Raw genomic sequence first — 21,824 nt, forward strand, 5'->3', positions numbered from 1 at the left:
CTGCTTAAGCATGCCACCAAATGCTAAATTTAAGTCCTCATCTGAGCTAAGAACCTTAAACCAAAACCACCATAATATTTTCATGGCTTAGTTTTATTGATACAGTTAACTGTGTGCTATAAAGGAAAGAACACTGGATTGCGAACCATAAGATTTCAACTTAACCACTAATTTGCTATATATCATAGAAGCAATCTTCATTCATAAAACAAAGGAGTTAGAGTAGATGATCTCCAAGGTATCTCTCACCCAAACATTCTCAATTATTAATAATTCTTTTTATTGGAAGCATTCACTACCTAATATAAGGTGACATAAGAAGTGTGAGAGAGTCAAACACTGAATATATCAGTCTATAAATAGTGGTTTGTAACCTTTTCATGCATTCATCTGAAATCTGCTGGAAGTGTGGACCTTTTCTCCCCCGCAAGATGCACATATACACAAGGTTTGCTTAACATTTCTGGAGGGATTCTCTGGAGTCCAGGCTAAGAAATCTTTGCACTAGAATGTAATTTGAGCTGAAAAGAACTTTTAAACATGAGGTCTACAAAAGCACTCTTTTTCTTTTTGGTAGAAAAAATTACAATTCAATATCAACTTGAAGCTGAAATCACTACAAAAATAAAAACAAACTGCTATAGTCCTGTGAGACAAATATTTACCTGTAAGAAATTAGAAAACAAGAATTCTTTTCTCTCAAAAACAACTGAAATTCTGTTTTACCTCCTTTAATTATATTTCCCTATTTAAATATCTACTTTATATATTTCTAAACTTTTCTGATTGTAATTCCTTATATGAAAATCTAATCTAAGCTGGTTTTGTGTAAACTTTAGACTTTTTAAAAGAATTGATGTAAATAAACACTATTAAAATAAGAAGTATGTCTATAAATGTTTTAAGAGACATAAAGAGAAACGTAACCAAAACTCACTATTTCAAATAAGTTAAAAAAAAAAAACTGCATGTTCAGTAACCAACCGTAATTTGACAGAAGTGAGAGATTTCTCATCAACCACTTGTTCTGTTGTTTAGTACTAAGGCTTTGTATTCCAACAGTGTATTCAACTATACCAACCCTATGCCAAGCAGATTTCTGTGAGTAGTGAAAAACGTGGGGTCCAACCAAACCTGCTTTACCAAACAAACCTCTCTGCAACCCCATGCATAAGGCAAGATGATTTCCTGAGAATTGAGAATTAAAGGGGCCAATCAACCAAAAGTCCTAAATATCTGAACATGCAAAGGATCACTGCAATGTCTCATTTTTTTTCTTTTGGCAAGAGTACATGCACTATGGAGTCTACTGCCACAAGATACTTTAAATGCCATAAAATTTTTTCCTAGTTTATTGACTTCTACAGACATACTCATCTTCGTGAGTTCTTCCAACACATGGTTCAAACACTGATATTGTAGTTGAGATATAGCCAATACTGCAGCCCCCTTGTTTTTACAAGATCCACATTTTGATTTGTATATTCCAGAATTGCCACACAGTCAGTTGAACAATTTTGTCAGTCAAACCTATGCTCACGAAATCTAGCATTTATGTTATAGGTGAAAACGCACCTCAAATGAAATGCTCTTATTTTCTGATCTATCAAGTTTAAATATATTCTACTTTGAACACATGTTACTTTCACCTACATCTGAAATATCAAAATTTCTAGTTACATAATTAACATGAGTGATAACCTTAAATTGTTACAAAAAGTGACAAATTATAAACAGCCACTTTACAAAAATCAAACCACACAGAAAATCGTCTTTTACATATAATGCACCTTTTTCATTATTATGTTACTCTACTCAACGTCCACAATTGAGAAAACAAAAAAAGTAAACTTAAGTGCAGCAAGTGTGCACCTTTCTAATCTTTTTATCTTTAATATCTGTGTGGATTGGTTAAGCATTGTAATTCCCAAGACCTGTAGATAAAGTGGCCCTGGTTATTTGTCAATTAACAATTTGAATCTAAGCTACAAACAGTTACAGTAATGGGAATTAAGATTTACAACATTGTAGATAAAATCTAGTATCCATTAATGAAAAGTTTTAAATTCTACAACTGAAACCTTAAGGGAAATCAAACCAATATATACATACAACTTGAATAAATGGGCACAGTCTATCATGGTATTCATCCCATGCAAGTCTGAAGTACTGTTAAGTGTCCTCCTTTAAAAACTTGGGGTGATGGTGCATGCAGTATGCAGTCAAGGTGAATTGCAAGTCTGAGTTTTTCAGAGGGCTTTTTGCTGATGCCGATGTTGTGCATGATGAAGTGTAGAGTCAGCCTGCTGGAGTCCTCTATCCTTCTTAATGCCTCGTCCAGCTTGGGGGAAAAGTCCTTTCCTTGGAGAAGCAGTGTGCAAGTCTGCAGTTTTTAAGGAATATTCTGAATCAGTTTCCTCTCCTCCAAAGAGAGAGAGCTGCTTGGAGAAATGCAAGTCCTTGAACTGCGGGCGTGCCTGTATGTGTGGGCTCCTTGTTGAACTAAATATAAATAACTCATTACATACCAGTAGGGGGCACTAATGTTCAAGGTTCTTTTCCAGCATTACAAGGCCTTTTGCAACAAAAGCTTCACCAGCAAGGTTTTCATTTGAATGAACTAGCTCATAGAAAAAAGGAATCTAACCACACGTAAAAATTTGTCAGCAGATGTAAGTACATTCTAAAATGCATAGAATACTTACCTCGTCTTCCCAAATATGGTTTAGTGTAGTCCCAACTGTCATTGTCATTCCTAATAACATTGAGACGAGTTGGCTGTTAAGATTAAAAAGAAAGTAAGTTCAAATTGTATATCCAAAGCATAAAAATTTCTTTGGCGAGTGTTCAAAAAAAATATTTACCCGTGCATATTCAATTTTTAGTGTGCAACATCCAGCATATATATCTGCTCCATTGAGTGCTGCTTTAGCTTTCTGGGCACAAAGGACTGATTCAAACTTAAACTCTATTAAGGAAATTTGGTTTAAGGTGTTCAATATTTATCTCTATTCACTCTCTAAGAAATGGACTGAAAAAAATCAGAAATAATTCTCTCATTTCTGGAAGTACTTTGCCAAATAAAATTTATAGATGAATTTTAGTAGGAGAATTCATTCTTAAGATCAAGGGTACCAAAGAAACCTTAATACAACCAAACTGTATACATTAATCCTTCTAGGTCATCAGAAGTACTTTATAAATTGGGGGTGGGGGAGGATGGAGCATGGTTCCATTCCCTAGCAAAGGCCAGCTCGCTATCTTGAAACAGGAAATATTTTACTCTTAAAGTAGGAAGAACATTACAAAGAATCAATATAACACAAAACAAATATTTGATTTTCATACATTTCTGAGAAGGGAGGTTTATAATCATTATCTTAATTTTATTGGTTTTAAAAAATTACTTGAGTCTCTAATTGTTTAAAAAAAAAAATCCACAAAAGTGGTTTAAAAAAAAAAAAAAAAGCAAAAACACCTTGCCAGAACTAAGCACCATTAAGAGGTTGCTATTTATCCCTACCTTTTTCTATGAATACATACAGGTTAGGGGTCTTTTTCAAATTATTTTTAAAATGGAATTACACTATATGTACTATTTTGCAACTTGCTCTTTTTACTCAATATATAACAAATTTAACATAGAGAAGTAAGTCATACATAAACCATGACCATCATTAAAAAAATTTAAGGAAGAAAGTCAAGAAAGGTTCTATCAACTCCGTTGTTTTGATACTTTCAAACTAATTTTAAAGAGAGATTCAGAAGATCCATTCGGGATAAATTTCAAAAATGTACAAGTATACATATTATCAAATAGTGTTTTTCCTCCCCATTAAAAAAGCAAAGCACACTATAAAATCAAGCACTGGATTGTTTTATAGTAGCAAGTTATTTTATGAAAAATAGTAAAATTCTCTATGGGCACTGCAGTTTCATTTTTTAAATCTAAGATAAATAGATGTGGGAAGCAGTGGGGGAGAATCAACAACACTTGTCTAGAAATGATTAAGCAGGAAAAAATAATCTATATTACACAGCATTCACACCCATCAATAAAAAATTCCAAATAAAGGATATTCAACCATTGCTTGTATCCCATTTCTCTTGAATATAACAATACGTTGCACTTTTCCAACAGGGTTGCATACAGTATATAAAACATCCTATAAAGGAAAGAAAGTAAGACTTCATCACATTTTATATTTAGAAAAATAATACAGGTATACTGTTTTATTTTACTAAAAATAAAACTGTCAAGATATCATTTCTATTAAGTACTAATTAGATTTTTAAAAATTGTTACTTTAGTAAGTCTAAAGTTATTTCCTCACCTACACAATATACCCACATTAGAGAAGTTCCAGTGCATTATTACTTATTTTTATCTCCTAAATTAATCCTCAATTTGTACTTTCTTAACAGATGCCTAAAAGAATCTCTGACAATACACAATTAATAAACCAAAACTGTAATCAATTACTTTGTTTTTTCCAAATGTGCTTTTGAAATGTTTAATCTTATAACCACTTAAAGTAATAAATGTTTATTAAAAAGTAGTAGTAGAACAACTCAGTATTTATTTTTCAAGGACAATGGCTATAGAGGAAAGGCTCAGGGAAGATCATTTATACAGTATTAAATTTCACTAAACAAGATGCCTCAATTATCTGCGAATCTAAATACCCACTTAGGAACAATTCTTCAACTTTCAAATTTCTTGAGCACCTACAATTACCCAGCCACATCACTAGGTACTAAAGATACAGTAAACAAATCAGAGTACTCATAATACTTACATTCTTTTTCCTTAAACACCAAATACTGCAAATATATTACTATTTAATCAGTAAGTCTATAAATATTATAAAAGTAAAGAGATATATAATGCCTAACTAAATTTAAATAGTGTCTTATGCTTTGTTTTATGTCCCAATATCACATACCCTTACTAGCAACTGTACTAAGTGAAGCTCCATTTACTGTGATTTCATTACAAAAATCAAGTGTCTTTGTCACTAGTTTATTATTAAACAGCATGTGATTATTATGAAGTAGAAAACTCAACTGGTTCAAGACATAAATCCTTTTAAAAACCCTATTAATATCACTTTTTGAAAGTGTGAAGAAGAGAATTTAAAGTAAATCGGATAGGTTTCTAACAAGCTATCTCTACACAGCTTATAACAATAGTTGCGTCTTACTCTACTACGAGATTCTGTCATTACCTAATAGATGCTCTTAACACACGTGCTTGCATATAACTGAGATATTTCTTGGATCATTTCCAACAAGTCTAATACTTTATTATTAGAAAGAGAGTTAACACTGACCCTAAACAATAAGATTTTTAAATGTGCTTATTAATAATGACAACTGTGCTTCTGACCTTTTCATAGCTTCAGTGCTCATCATTTCTTTGTGCGTTAAACTTGATAGCCAAAATTAAGATTAATTTTAACAATTCTTTTTTAAAAACCCACTCTTTTCAAATATCTAGATGGCTGTGAAGAAAACTACAGGTTATTCACACAAGGCAAATTTCAAAATCATTTTTAATTTACTTTGTCTTACTAAAAATACACACCACCGTAATTGGATAAAGAGGATTCTGAATTGACAGCAGCAGAACTTTGTTGCCTCCTGATGGATCATCAGTATTTCCTGGCCGAGTGATCCTTTTGCTTGTAGAATAGTTGAAAAAAGCTTGCTGCCCAGCTATGTACACAGGTTCATCTGCAGCAAACGTCACACATTCTTTGGCACTGTCTACGTTCTCAAATTCCACTAGAGCCTGCCGTTTAAATGGCATCATCATCACATAGCTGAAAGGCAGATGGGGAAAGAATACCCTAATATAGCAAGTTCAATTAACATTATTTTTCTCAGTCAAGTAAAAGAAGACTTTAATAAAAATGTGTCAAATCATACAGATCAGTAGTCTTCACTACCTACATCCAGTGTTAGTAGCTCCTAAATCATCCAAATAAGACGTGGTATACCAGGTAGATGGTGCATATTTGAAAGCTCCTACTCCTATGAGTGAAAGCTTATATCTCCCTCATACTCTCAAGTGCAATTCTGTTATCGGTTACTAATAACGCCATCTAGTTTATTCCTCAGTATGCCAACTCCAAGCAGTATTAGAAAATATCTAGATACAGAAATCAATAGATAAACCGCAACAGAAGGTAAACTCTTTCTACTGAATTTTCCAAATAAGTGTCATAGGAAGAAATGACTACACTTTCATTTATCTCACTAAAAATAGAGAACCAAAAGATAAAAAGAACTACAAACAGATCAAATTTCATATAATAATCTCCTCTAAAATTCTTAAATATTTTTAAATATTGAAGAATCCATAAAAAGATATTCACCAGAATATGGTAATCATGGATGCCTATGGGTAAGAGGATGAAGTATTTACTTTTTGGGGGGAGGTAATTAGGTTTTTATTTATTTATTTATTTATTTATTTTAATGGAGGTACTGGAGATTGAACCTAAGACCTAGTCCATGCTAAGCACGCACTCTACCACTGAGCCATACCCTCCCCCGCCAAAGTATTTACTTTTCATTGTACACTCTTTGGGAAGGAGAATATATTTTAATACATGAAATGAAAAAGAAATGGAGGGAAGAGAGAAATGAGAACACATAGATCAGGACAAGGAAACAACATGTTCCCTATTCACAGGAACAAGGACCTCAAAAAGATTTTAAAATACAATTAACATGCTTTTGATAATAGCAGAAGGCCAGAGAAACAACATCAGGCCAGGTACTCAGTGACAGCACTGCCCCTCAGTCAGGCATCCAGGACCTACCTCTATGCTTCAAAAACTAGCAAGTAGTTTCTTAATAAGAAATAGACTTCGTAACCTGGCAAATGATGTAATTTCTTATGAATTTCAGCTTCCTCCTTTACACAACTCGGAGGACTGCTGTCAAGATTATAGTTTCTGCATACAAATTGCTTGCCTTGCCTCATTCATCTTTATATCCTCAGAATCTAGAAACGGAGCCTGGCACATGACAGGTATTCAATCAATATTTGTTGGTCTATGAGGCTTGTTAGCTCTCTCAACCCACATTATTCAAAATTAAAGAAGAAATACAGAAATAATAAAGCCTGGGATTAAAGGTTTACTAACTATAAATGCAACATATAAATTCCAAGAGAGAAACATTCCTTTTAGAAATGCAGACTCCTAGCTGAAGTTCTAAAGTCTTGCATGCAAAAAAACAGAAACCCCTGGAATCAGGTCTATGCTAAAAGAAATTAAATAATAATATTCTCCTCTCACAAATATAAGTTGGTTTAATAACTAAATGATATCCCAAGTAAGTATGTTAATAATGCCCTTTGGCTTTTTGGAAACAGAAAAATTATAAAGGCTCAAAAACAAATTCTTTATTGGCCTATTATAATAGACTTACCTGTTCATAGTAAAAACTGCTTTCTATAATTATAATATGGAGCTAGAAGCACAGACTTAAAAGTTAAATACGTTATTCAGGAAAAGTGGCACCACATGAAGACAGAGAAAGGAAAATTAGAAGGTTACAGACATTTTAGAATGTACTTAAATTGTGTGGCACATAATTTTTAAAAAAATCTTTAAAAAGCATTAATATGATAAAGACCAAAACACCAAAGAGAAAAAAAAATAAACAAAAAGACTAAGGAACACAGTAGGATAGGTGCTTTCAACTTATAGCTTGAAACATGTTTACTAATTTTTAAATAAAAATAGGAGGAAGCAAGAGATTCACTGTACAAATTAGAATCCCCAAAGTTTTGTTTTAAAATTTAAACTGGTATAGCTAATCACTACCTAGCATCCTCTCCTTTAATGAGAAGGGAAAAGGGAGGAAAAGAGACTCTGCACATACCTTTAAATATTCTTTTGATTATAATACACAGAATAAAGACCAAAACACAGCAATTTTATTAGCCTGATAACAACCATTCTCAACATCCTGTTATAGTTTCTCTTAAACTCTTTCCTATGCATCTAGTTTTTAAGTATAAACTTACTATATATTGAACTTGGTGACACACCTTTTTAATATGAGCAGTTTTCTATATAATCTTTATACTCCCCCTCAAGTCAACAAGAACAAAAAAAAAAAAAAATAGGGAAAGGTTCTACAAATGCCACATTTTGAAGCAAAACACCTACTCCTCATATAAGGCTGCCCAAGGTTCCTTCAGCTTTAGTAACAGCCACCTCTTAAGATCATTTCACACAATTCAAACTCCTATTAAACGTATTTATGCCAATTAAGCTCTTAATTATACACTAATTTGTTCCAATTACTTTAAGACTTTTCTATCCACATAACTACCAATCTTGAGGGCAAAAGGATGTACTATGCAAATTAACTGAGTAACATTCATATATGGAACACTATGGACTAAATATCAAACAGTATAGAGTCTAAAACTGGATAGGCCACTCAAAAGTAATTCAAATTACTAATTTAAACAAATAGTTCTATTTCTTTAATCTCCAGCATTCAGATCATGGTCATAATTAACATCAAAATATCAGTAGTTAGTTGGGAGGACATAGCTCAAGTGGTAGAGTGTATGCTCAGCATGCAGAAAGTCCCAGGTTCAATGCCCAGTACCTCCTTAAAAAATAAACAAATAAATCTAATCATCTCCTCCCACGCATACACAAAAAAAGAAAGAAACAAACAAAATATCGATAGTTATTATTTCCATAAACTGTATTTGTTCATCATCTTGTTTTTGACATTGCTTTAGTATTTCTTGGCTATAAGAAAGTAACTTAGAAAGCCCTAAATATATAAAAACAGAAGAAAAATAATCCAGAGATAACCATCTCTTTATTCTCCATGGGACAATGAATGCAACACTTTATAGTGACTGGAGCTAGTCTAATGCCAACATGCAAGTCTAAATATGGTCTAAGAAGTCTGCTTCAAAACTGTGTAACTCTCCAGACAAACTTCCAGTATCAGCTCCAAATGACTAAGAAGTGATAGTCATCTTGGTGATACTTCTAGAAACGGGCTTTTTTATGCCCGTGTGGATTTCTAATTTGTACTTCCAAGGATGATTAGTATGTTAACAGTGGTTTCTGAGGTACATAAGTTGAGGGAACTGGTTTGCTAAGTCATCTACTTTTTAATAAGGTCACCAAAGAAATTAATAAAAAAGATGCCATGAGGGAAGGTGTCCCCTAACACTACTAGTACCCTTTGAGCAATGATTCCTCTCTGTTGAACATCTCTGATCACTCCCTCACCAACTATTTATGCACCATCCTTTCAATACTCAAAACTCCATATATTTCTATAAAATTGAAGCAATCAAGTTATCTCAGTAAACATACTGAAATTTCTCTCCTATTTATATATTATGACTTAGTCTGTATCTCTGCTATCTATAACAAAAATCCCGTATCTATCAATAGGGGAAAAAAAAAAAAACAAACCCTCTAGATTATCCATACTAAGAAGAGAACAACAGCCAGGCATACTCCAAAAATAATTTAGAAAGAATTTTTGAGTGTCTATTTTTAGCAGCATATTCACTTTTTAAATTATGTTTTTCACTTAAGTCAGTATTTTTTTTAATTTATTTTTATAAGTCAATATTCTTAAGCACACACCAGCTGTGGGAAGAGAAAGGAGGAGCCTGAGTGAATACAAAACACAAAAGGAAGACAAGCTAAGCTAAAACACTGACTGCTCTTGATCTGCGTTAAGAACTCACAGCAACAGGCACCTAATGAAATAATGCCTTCCCCTTAAACTACCCATTTTTCATTGCCAATTAATTTATAAATAGTCAAAACAAATAAAAACAAAAAAATCAGTATTTAAGTACCACTAATTGAAACTCTGAAGACAAAAGATGTAATTAATTAACTCAATTGTTTAAAGTAGAACTTAAGAAGAAATCATGCACTCATTTGAAAATAAGATGAAAGATGCAATAATCAATTTTATATACAACCTGGTTGAGGAGTGAGAGGTGAGTGTAGATTCACAAAAATTTATCCATGCATCATTCCAGAAAGAGTCAAAAGGTTTCAAAGAAATACAGTCATATGGAAACAATATATACTATGGTTAAACATCAAGGCTTGTAGTGTTCTATAATAACTTTTCACAATTTGCATTAAGTCCCTATTGGCCTTACCATATTGTCCCAAATTTTTCCAGAGCCTCCACGAGGTCTGCTTCCACCACAGATTCACAGAGTCCTCGAACATGGACAACAGGTGAAACAGAAACTTTATGATGACTTCCACCTGCCTCCTATCAAGATAAAATAATTTCTAGTTAAAAACTTTAAAAGTCTAAATTGCACCTTTCAGTAAATCTCTCTCTGCATTAAAAAGCAAACATTTTTTTAAAAATCTCAAACCAACTCACAATTCACAAGTAAGCAAAAGGACTTAAGAGTAAAATTATCAATTAAGTGTTTGGCATGAAAATTTTGATTTCTTAGAAGGGAGCACTGTCTCACAATAAGAAGTACAAATAAGTTACTTAATAACTTATTTGAACTTCAACTTATATAATACTAGACTAACTATACTAGATTAACTATGTATCAATTAAAAAATAACTTATTTCAACTTCAAGGAAATCTCAGAAAAAACTTCAGCAGGTTCAAAACATGCTACAACTGGAAATATACTTCATATTCATAATTTCATAGTTTCACCTCCATAAAATCAAAATCTCAAGTAGTCCAAATGAACAAAGTCACAATTTAAAATTTTTGTTTATTATTAAGATTATATACTTTATCTTTCCTGCAGTATAGATTAATACCACCTTTTGTCCTTGTTTATTTGGTTATCTAGTCCTACTATACCTTGAAGTTACTCACTTGTACACTTGCCAACTTAAATTTATGCAAGGTACCACCTTTGCTGATGAACAAGGAATACTCAAAATACAAAACTTCCTGGGCTTCTGTGAAGTACTGTGTATCTCTGAGTATGCCCAGCAAGAAGTTTTGAAACATATGGTCTTAAAGTTTAATTTAAAGGAGACTATGCATGAGAATTATCTTGAAAATGAAAATAGCTCTCATTTACTTATTCAAGCTCTACTTAGACAAAGAACTATATTTATAACTAGCCACTGGTCATCTCCCCTGCATCACTTCAGAAGTGACTTCCATAGCATGGTAAGTGTCCATCAGTAGATGAATGGATAAAGATGTGGTATGTATGTCTAAAATGGAATATTATTCAGCCATAAAAATGACATCTTGCCATTTATGACAACATGGATGGATCTAAAGGGTATTATGTGGAATCTAACAAACAAAACAAACAAGCAAAACAAAACAAAAACAGACTCATAGATACCAAGAACAAATGGGTGGTTGTCGAGGGGGTGGTGTGAAATAGGTAAAGGGGATTAAGAAGTACAAACCTCCAGTTATAAAACAAATAAGCCACAGAATGTAATATATAGCATAAAGGATGTGGTCAGTAATATTATAATACATTCATATGGGACAGATGGTTACTAGACTTGTCATGGGGATCATTTCACAATGTATCCAAATGTCAAATCACTATGCAGTACACCTGAAACTAACATAGTATTATATACTAATATATTCCAATTTAAAAATATTTTTTAAAAAGGAAAGAAATGACTTCCATGTACAACTCATATATACACCGCCCAAAAAACCTGTTAAATGAAAGGTTTTTTCTCCCACAAAGAGGAAAAGGTTTTTCCTCCTAACCTAAAAGCACAAATGTTTTACCATTAAAATTTAAGAATTGTTTTAAGAACATTAAATCCCTTTATGACTATTTTTAAGACTCACTAATTTTTCTTTATTATAAAAACTGTTAGGAAATCCTGTAATAGTCTTGTGCCCTGCCAATAAAAATGTTAAGAGTTTAAAGAAAATAACTAATTTAAATATATAAAATAACCATGAGACTACTCTTACACTCTTGTCAAATCCAACAAATAAATCCAGTCCTTTGCAAATACTAATTCAATCCTTGGAATTTCATTTGAATTGCTTATGCTGAGGCTTTTCCATGGTTAAACAAATACTCATTACATGCTACTAAGTTTGAAGTGAATCATTCTGATTGAACCCTATGTGACACCAACCCTCTATTAGCAACCTAAACAAATGAGGCTGCCTCAGTGAAACTACAACCAAAAGTACATTATCATCATTAAGCTCTTAAGTATAGCTGGATAACAATAATACAGGACAAAAACTCTAAATAATACCGAAAAATTTAATTTAGGGAATACATTTAAAATATAAGCAAATTTTACTCCAAAAATAATTAGACAATAATAAACCGCAAGAAATAAGACAGTCATCTCTGTTGATCCTTAGAAATCAGCTGGCAAACACAACTCCTCCCCCTACCCCTCTTCCCGTTGTGGATAACCACTATCTTGCACACAGTGCTAAAAAATACGAGTATTCTCCACACTGGTCTCTTACAAAGAAATGGATTGTAGGACCAGTTTAAAAATCCCTCAAAAGATCTGACTTCAATAAATTATTATTTAATTATATTTCCTAAATAAATAGATCAAGATTTAAGTCATTCTTTAAAGGCTGAAAGATGTTAAATGCATTCAGTATGGTACTTAGGGGAAGATATGATTATCCCAACCTCAAGGCTGAGAACATATCCCATACCTCCCTGTATTTCCCTTATTCCCAATAACTCTGCCTTCCATTTTATCTACCTTGATATTTCTGTATCTTTAAATTATGTCCCCTTTTTTTTGAACTTAAGAATTTCTCATCCTGTCTGTAGTTTATTTAAAAAAACAAAACAAAACAACTCTAGGGTTGTTTCCAAATATAAAACTGACATATTAAAGGTATCTTTCCAAACTGTATTTTCACCATCCTTCTTTTCCCCCCAATATACTAACACTTTTCTTAAACCAACATTTTATCTCTACCTATACTATACAATGGTGATAACAAATCTGAAATCATCTGTGGAGCTTCTTTTACTACCCTAAAATTACCTCCTTCAAGCATCATACTATGCACGTGAATCCTAAATTGGTGAATAAGTCAGTTATTATTCACCCCATCCACGTATTAATACTTTGGCCATGTCTTCTAAAGCTTAAGGAGTTTTTTAATCCTTTCTCTTATAGGAGCCCAAATTCTTTTCATTTCAAATGTTTAGTTATCTAGGCTCTCTCCTGGTCTATTTCTATCTATTATTTATCAGACTAGAAACAATACTCCAAATAAGTACCCAACAAATGGAGGCATGCCTACAACATATGTATACATTTTTTTTCTTTTTTAATTACTCAATCCCTTCTTCAGATAAACTGGATCAACTATATATATGGAAGCATTATTTGGTCCTCACTGCAAGCTACAGACCAGTTACAAACTCCTAGACCCTCAAATGCTAACTCAAGGGCAAACTCCAGTAATACCAATCTTGAGTGCTAATTTTGACTATTGCAGATTTGAAGACCAGGCTCAACCAAAGAAAAGGGATCAACAGAGTATAAATGAAGCTTCTATCTGAGAGGAATGAGAAGGGCCCATTAACATCTCTCAATATAGTGAAACTGTAAACTCACAATGTCCTTAGGCTTTTTGTTTTCCCAATATCTCCATGCATAACATGTTCAACAGTCAATGAACAACCGTTTCTGCCCTCCTACAAATATAGGATTAAAACAGACAAGTCTCAAATTCAATAATTCATTCCCCAAAACCAAACACACACAGACCTACTACAAGTGATTATCAGCCTCTCCTTAAACACCTCCAATGACAGGAAAACATACTACTTCATGAGACAGCCTATTTTTAGAAAATTCTTCATAATATGCATCCAAATCTGTCTCCCTGTAACTTCCTATACAAAATGGCTTTTAAAGTCAGACCCAGGCATGTAAATCTTTGGATGTTTACTAGCTCTGTGATCTAACACTACTTAATCTTTCTGAGCTTCAGTTTCACTTTTAAAAAAATAAGAAAATCCTTATCACATAAAACTACAACAAATAAACAGAATATACAGTGTCTAGCACAGTGCTAGACGTAGTTGTTGAATAAGGGTTCAATAAATATTAGTTGCCACCCCCATCCTTATCTTCATTTCCCTTTTACATAACCTTCCTATTGCTTGTGACGATTTCTTAAATCATACCTAAGTTTAACCTTCAGGCTAAATATTCCCCAAATATCTTCTGTCATTCCTCTTATGATGTGATTTTGAGTGCCTTCTCTATTCTGGTAATAATTTTCTGGATACACTAGAATTTATTAATATAGTACCAAGAAATAAGTACAGTATTTCGAGATATTTAAGATTACCCCTCCTTTTATTTTGGATACTTCATATAGACCAAGGACAAACTAGTTTAAGGTACGGTTGCAAATATTTTTTAACTCACACTGTGCTTAGAGTTAACTAGTTAGTACACGTTTTTTCTTACTAAATTAAACAATCACATCTCTTTACTTGGTCTTTTTCTTTTCTGAAGGAAATAATAGAGCAGATTCAAAATATGGGAAAGCCTTTAATTTTCCTATCCAAAGTTTTAAGGTACATTTGATTCCATGGCAAAGATTAAAAAGAACAGCCATATGCTTCAAATAACTTTTTAAAAACTAATCTTTATTTTTTTGCTCATGTGGTAGAAATCCTTTGGTTTTGCCTATTCAGAACGCCTTTCCCATTCTTCTGGTTAAACACAAAAAAAGAAAAATTCCTCAACCCCAAATTATTCTACTGATATTCTCAGTCATATAGTCATGCCTCCCTAACTTCAGAGGTAGTCCAGTGACTAGCTGGGGGTAAGGGGACATAAAAAAATGGCTGATCAGAGGGAATGAATGCGGGCTCTCGGGGAGACTGTTTTATTTGCTAGCTATAAGAATGTAATCCTTGCTTTATCACTACATAGAGGAAATAGAGCTGAAACATATAAAGAGACAGAATCTTGTCCCTATGATGACATCATTTAAATCCTTAGATCCTGCCATGCCTAAAACTAATGCCACAATTTGGCATTCGTAAGTATATGGGCCAATACATTTCCTATTACCGCCCCTTTTGGTTTTGCTTAAATTCATCTGAGTTGGTGCTACGCCTGCAACTGCAAGCTTTGAAAGTTGTACTCAACTTCATAGAGAGAAAGAAAGCACTAAATGAGGTAGAATCACAGATTTTTAGATATGGATTTTTTTTTTTACTATTATATCCTCATCACCAAGAACAGAACCTAGCATATGATAAGGCTCAAGTATTACTTTTTAATGAGCTAAGAGATCATAGTGATCATCTAATCCAACCAGCTCATGTGACTGGTAGCAAGGTGAGTTCCACAGAGGTTAAGTCACAAAGCATATTGGTAGCAGAGCCAAGGCACCTGCTTTAGTTGGGCTTATGGCTCTATTAACAGCACTTTTCACTCTTTGTACTAACATGAAGAAATGGTCACTTGTTAAAACCAAAAGATAGTAAAACCTACTACTTTTCATTTACTTCCCAAAACTAGGCCTAAAATCCTCACTCTACTTTAGCAGCTTAGCTAAATGAGACAGGACGTTACTGCTACAGAAGCCTCAAAGCTCTGGCACTTACCTCTGAGGTACACATCCTTGAACTTTTTTATTCTCCAGAGCATAGTTACTATGCTGTCACAGTCTCTCAACTTTTCCTGTGGGAGCTAAGCTAACAAAGTGACTTCATGCCACCTCCCATTCCATAGTCATCTCAATAAGCCATCAAAATATTCCTATCATCTCTGTATTCAGATCTTTAAAGTTTAACAGTGCATCTTAAATTCAAACTAGATTCTCTATATAATGCATATTCCTTTATTTGGAAATCCTAAGATCTATATTTTTATCTTGGCATTTTGCCACCTTGCAAGTCTATTTATTAAAAGTTGAGAAACATATTTTCACCTCATCAGCAAACAAATCACTTTAACAGTCACTGATTTGCCTGTTTACTCATTAGCAGAGCAGAATAAAAGAAAAACTTAAAAGTCTCTAAAATAAATTAGCACTCCATTAATTTTTATTGATACCAATCTTTATAAAAGAAAATCTTTTCTAGGTAACTTCCCAATTCAGTTCCTCAACTGGTTTTGCCAAGTGAAGTGCTAATATTTAGAAGTCAAGCTGCTTTTTTTAAAAGATACAGAAATTTACTATTAATACGATCTTGAAGGTCATAACTGAAAAATTTAAGAATACAACTTACTCCGTAAGAATAAAGTTAATTGTATAATATATAGCATGAACCTCCATAATCAAGCTTTGTTCAAAATGCAGCCCAAACAATCTGAAACACTCAGGAGGGGTTTTGCTCTTCAAAGTACCAGAAGACATAAATTTGAAGGGTATCATTTCTCATATCTGAACTACAAACTCATTTCTCTTTATACCTTAAAACATCATGATCATTCACAATGATCAATTCATCTTTAAATCAGGAGCATTTGTAGAAGCAGTTTTTCTTAAATACTCATGTTCCTCTTTAAATCTAGTTAATATTCTCAAGGAAACTTATGAAAAGCCAATGTAAATCTCATGTAAATCTCTGAAGTCTTACTGTACACTTTTACAAACTTCCAACTAGAGTTGAAAAGATTACCCATCATTGTACCTAATCTGCATTTACTCACATAGTTTGATCACAAAGGTTTATTTCTTCTGGGACCTGGCTGAGGTTGAGCCAAACCTTTTTCAGCTAGATGAATTACTATACTTCTGGATAATGACACACTAGACAGTAAACGTCTATTCAGGGCATTCCTGTCCTAGTAAAATTTTAGTATGTGCAGGTTTCCACAGTTGCAATGATTTCAAAAATAGTACCCGAAATTACATGAAGAAAAATGTTTAAAAAACAGGAAAAATAATCCTTCATTAGATTTCACAGTGCAGTATTGGTTCTACTGTTAAATAAAAGCAATTCACCCTCTCTTAAGAAATATAACACCAATAAGATAAACAAAATTTGAATTTATAACTCAATCTGCATACATTAGTTCCTGCCGAGGTAATTTAAAAGCTGTATTACATCAATCACTGAACTACAACTTCAGGTATGGAAAGCCTGTAGTTCAACTTTCACATTTTACAGACTAAGAGAATTCTAAGTAGTAAAGTGACTTTCCCAAGGTCACATAGATGTGTGCTAGCCTGACTCTCCCCAAGACCTGTCCAGTGCTATTCCCACTGCTACATAAAATTCACTCTGGATGTATTAATTATACATAATTTTCTTCCCAACATCCAAAATAATACTATTGGCTTAATATTTAATTTGTTTTCAAAAACAAAAATTTTTTAATAAACAGGTTAAAATATTTTCCCAAGACACTTGATGGAAGACATTTCATGCTGCGGCACAAAAATTCAAGCAAGACTTGGGCAAAAGAAATACACTGATCCAATGCATCTAAATATCAATTATAATATTCCTGTTTCCAGCATCCACAATAGAGTTGGCTTTGAACTGAAACTTAAGAAATGCACTTCCTTTATTCACACTTTTTGTTACATTATGAAGTCTGAAGTTACATTTTGAATGTTCCAAATAGCCAGGAACAAAAGTCGAAAGCAGTATCTAGATGTAAGAAAACTCTTAAATTTAGAGGAAGAAAAAGTTCCTTTTTTTTTTTAATGTGGCAACATTTGTATTTGGAACTCTAACACTGGAAACTACTGACCAGAATTTTTTACATAAAAATGCAAAAAAGAGCTAACAGACTTCTAATTTGCTAAGACTTATAATTTCTTATAAAAGGTGCAAAACATTCTAATATTAGAATGTATGTGCAAAATTTCATAAATTTCGGGAAAAGTCTGCTTTGAAAAAATCACAATTAAAATGTGTTAAACGTTTAAAGAACATTTAAGTCTATTAGACACCATAAGTGCACCAAAAAGGGCAAAAACATTTGCTTTACTTTGTTTCCTCAAAGCTGAGCTACCACTTGCTGTGGATTTTCACATTCCTTCTGCCTCAAGCTAACCTTTTTAATGAAACAAGAATCTAGCAATGTGTGTTCGATTTTCAGTTCCTCTTTTTATGGAGCGAATTGGGAACAAACTGCCCATGAAGAACTGCGGTGATTCTTTTTACTTGGAAGTAGAGGTGTGCGAACACCTACCATTTTTTTTTTTCAACCTAAGAGCTAAAAACTGTACTGAGCAATAATCATGAAACTGGAGCAAAGCATGCGCGCCAGGTCTATAAAGAGTAAAAATTTTTAAATTAAATCTTTAGGGGAACTAGGGTGTGCGAGTCAGGGCCAAATCTGTTACCTAGCTGCGGCTCTCCTCAGGACCTGGGCGTAAAGAGCCCTGGGCGGAACCGACGCCCCTATCCTGAGATCGTGACCAGTGCGCGGGGATGCTGCGGGCAGGGGGCTGAGGGAGCGGGTCGTTCCGACGCCGGCCAGCCGCCGGAGGAGTTAAACTAACAAAGGGCTAATCACGCAACAGAGCGCCCCCAACATACCCGACCCCGAGCGGGAGCAACGCCTCCATTCCGCCCCCGCCCCCGGACCCTCCCCAAGTTCAAGGCCGGCGGCTGACTTTCCGCGGGGCCTGCAGCCAGGCCGGGGCCGGGTTCGCGATCGGGATGCTGGAAACAGGTAGGGCGAAGACTAAAAGCCTCAAAAAGAAGAGCCGGCGTTTCCCGAAAGGGTCAACGCAGCAGAAGGGGAAAACGAGGCGGCGGGAGGCCCAGGGCCGAGTCCCCGCCGCCGGGCCCTGCTTCCCGGGGAGCCGCCGGGCACAGCGGACTGGGCGCCCCGCTTTGTTACCGGCTGTGAGAAGCTCCGGCCACCACCGCCGCCATCGCCCCCGCCCCGGGGCGTCGCTTCCCGGCGGTTCTCGCCTTCCTCTGCCGAGTAATCGATCTCGCCCTCCTCGGTCTTGAGGCGTTTGGCCTGGCTCTCGTACTCCCGGTCCTCCTCGTACGTCTCCCTAGGGGAGGATGAGGAGGAGGACATGGCGGCGGCCGGAGGGACCGGCTGGCAGGCGGGGGGGTGGCGGCAGGGCGCGGGCCTCGGACGCCACCGGCCAGTCCTCCCCGCGGGCAGCGCCTCTTCAGCGAAGGTCTGCGCAGCTGGGCCGTCCGCGGGGGCCGCGCGCTCAGAAGCTGGGTGGGTCCGGAGAGCGGGCTGGATGAACGGGGCCCCCCGGGAAGAGGCTCCGGAGCGGCCGCTCCTCTTTATCACTGAGCCAATATCCAGCCTCTCCCTCTGCCTCCGAATCCGCTCCCAGCCGGGGGGAGCGAATCTAAGGATGGGGACGCGACCGTGGCTTCCGGTCTTCCCTCCTCCCCTAATCCGCTCCTCGCCGCCCAAGCAGACCCTTCGCCCCCGCCTTCGCGGCGGCGGCGTAGGATCGAATCCAGCCGCAGCCCCCGGGAAGCACCCCCCCCAACCCGGGCCTCGTTCCTTATTGGCAGAGGGAAAAGTGGACCATGCTTCCAATTGGCTGTAAAGGCTGTTCGTCAAAAGCCGACCACGGCCTGGCCTCGCCCGCCCCCTCCCCGCGCCTTCTGAACTCGCCGCTTGCCTGAGACTCATGGCCTTGCAATGTCCGCTGCGCGCCGCAGTGGCGGTTGCTACCCCCGCGGCCGTTAGTGCTGTTGGGCTAACTCGAGGTGAGGCACGAAGTGAACCCCAGCGGGCGAGGAGGCGTGCAGTGGGGCCAGGGCTGCGGTTGTTAACCGCCCTCCCGCTAATTTAAATGCTTTTATTAACTTCTCTTCAAAAGAGAAAATCACACAGCCCTAAAGCTACAGGGGGTGAGGGGAGAAAAGGGCTTAGAACCGTGAGAGTAGCCTTCTTCCCTATGTTGTGTGCAAAATCTGGTACAAGTGGCCTCTATCACCGGCCCTGAGTAGATATTCGAGAACAGTCGGTATTTACTGAGGTGCGAGTCTGAACGAGACACTCCACAGGGCGACTGTCAGTTTGATCGGTTAGCACTCATGGGTCTTCTGGACTCTTCTTTTCCTGGCAGTTACAGGGGACTTGTCTCAAGTCCTTGCTCCAATTAAATGCGTCATAAACCTTCCATATCAAGTTTCATCCTTCGTCTCAAGCCTTTCCGTTCTGGGCGATATGTTTATTTCACATTATCGTTTATTTGAAAGATACGAGAGCCTAGAGCCTATCAAAATTGTTTGCCCTTTGGACCACACACAGCTCATTTCCTCTGTGGAGCCCTGAGGACTCCTCAAGCTTCTAGTTGCCGCTATTTTGCAGCGGGGCTCTTTATAACTGCCTATTAGGATGTTCTGCTTTAAAGACTAGAAGCGCTTGGAGACAGGAACTGAGCTCTTTTCATCTTTGCTAACCCAGTTCCTGTACAGCCCCCGGCACAAGTTCCGTGCTAAACGATGCTGTGTAAGTGGGCCTTGGGAAATAAAAGTCCAGTATGTTTCAGGAGCGGAACTGGCAAATCTGACACAACCTAACTGCCCTCGGTGGCTTAACCTTTGGAGGATTGCTGAGGATCAAGATTCACTTAAGTGTTTCATTGTCCTTGCCCCTCAGATGCTTCGCTAAATGTGGCTCTTCCTTTCCTAATGGTGTGGATTGTTTCCTTCCCCAGCCTAGTCTCTCTCCTTTCCAAAGTTCTTTCCTCAAAAAAAGCCATTTTTATTTATTGCTGACAGTGCTTTAACCTACACTGTTTTGTAGTTTATAATTTACACTGCCTGTCATTTTGGAATCCATTTGGAAGCTTTTTCACCACCCCGTATAGCTATAATTAAATTTGTGTGCGCCAGCTGGTATACATTGACAAAACAGAACTAAAACACAATTAGAAAAAAAAAAGGAAGAAAAAAACACAATTAGAAATGTATTTTTTAAAGTATTGATAAAATGGAGTTAGACAGAAGAAATATCAAAGGGAGCTGCAGAGCTGGCTGCAGGTGAGAAAATGTTGGCGGAGCACTGTGAACAATGAGTGGAGCCAGGAGGCCTTATACAAACTTTCCAAATATTTCTTGTGATGGTGAAAATATTTTAAATTCTCGAAGCCTATATCCAACCTATGGATTATACCAGGTTAAAAATGCAGCTGTCATACCAATCTACCGGTAAGGAAACCCAGCCTTGCCGACCCTTGCTGCTATACTCAGTGTTTACTCCACTAACAGAGTAGAGTCAGTATGTACTAGTGTTAAACTTAAAACTTTTTTGAAACAGCTCAAATCAAACTGTTGATTTAAAGGACTAAGAAGTAAAACTCAAAAGCATATTTAAAGGACATAGATCTGTACATTGACTGAGAGTGACCTTTGAGCTTATTGCAGATGAGTTGTTCAGTGGCAGTAGGCTCTTAGGCATGGAAAAGTTCATCACTACGGAAAACTAGCTCATCACTAAAACCATGACAAGAGCTAAAGAAAGAGGACATACGTTATATTCTGCATGATTTAACTTAGGCAAGGTAAATAACATACTGCCCAGTAGCTGGAAGTGCCTGAAAAACTCAGAAACAGCTCCTAAATGTATGAAAATAAATCAGTTATTTAACTCAACCTGGAATCTCTTGCATGAAAATACGTACAGCCTCAGGCTTCTGGCCAGTTGTGTGAGTGCTTGATTGGACTGGTAGCTGTTGATTGGAGTAGGCAGCAGTCATGAATTCCCATTGCCACAACTCAAAGGGGACTCAGAGATTGTACTAGAGTGGGAGACAAGTCTAGGGAAGGTCTGGGGAAACTGATAGTCAAGGTCCTTTATAATCTAGCCCCAAATTGCCCTTTAGTTTTAAATATCATTGCTGACCTGTG

At 36.2% G+C, this 21,824-nt stretch overlaps 1 protein-coding gene across 1 annotated transcript in view; it reads right to left on the reverse strand.

Annotated features, from left to right (window-relative positions):
* HNRNPLL (heterogeneous nuclear ribonucleoprotein L like) overlaps positions 1-19,434 on the reverse strand; it is a 34,829-nt gene extending 15,395 nt beyond the window's left edge. The window contains exons 1-6 of the mRNA XM_032497367.1: positions 18,829-19,434; positions 10,184-10,302; positions 5,588-5,825; positions 4,081-4,166; positions 2,865-2,961; positions 2,706-2,778 (exon numbers count right to left, since the gene is read on the reverse strand). Of these exons, the coding sequence (XP_032353258.1) occupies positions 2,706-2,778; positions 2,865-2,961; positions 4,081-4,166; positions 5,588-5,825; positions 10,184-10,302; positions 18,829-19,017 (802 nt within the window). The 5' untranslated portion in view covers positions 19,018-19,434. The remainder of the gene's footprint in view (positions 1-2,705; positions 2,779-2,864; positions 2,962-4,080; positions 4,167-5,587; positions 5,826-10,183; positions 10,303-18,828) is intronic.
* Positions 19,435-21,824: the final 2,390 nt, after the last annotated feature.

This window comes from Camelus ferus, chromosome 15 (assembly GCF_009834535.1).
Source record: "Camelus ferus isolate YT-003-E chromosome 15, BCGSAC_Cfer_1.0, whole genome shotgun sequence".
NCBI classification, from domain to species: Eukaryota; Metazoa; Chordata; class Mammalia; order Artiodactyla; family Camelidae; genus Camelus; species Camelus ferus.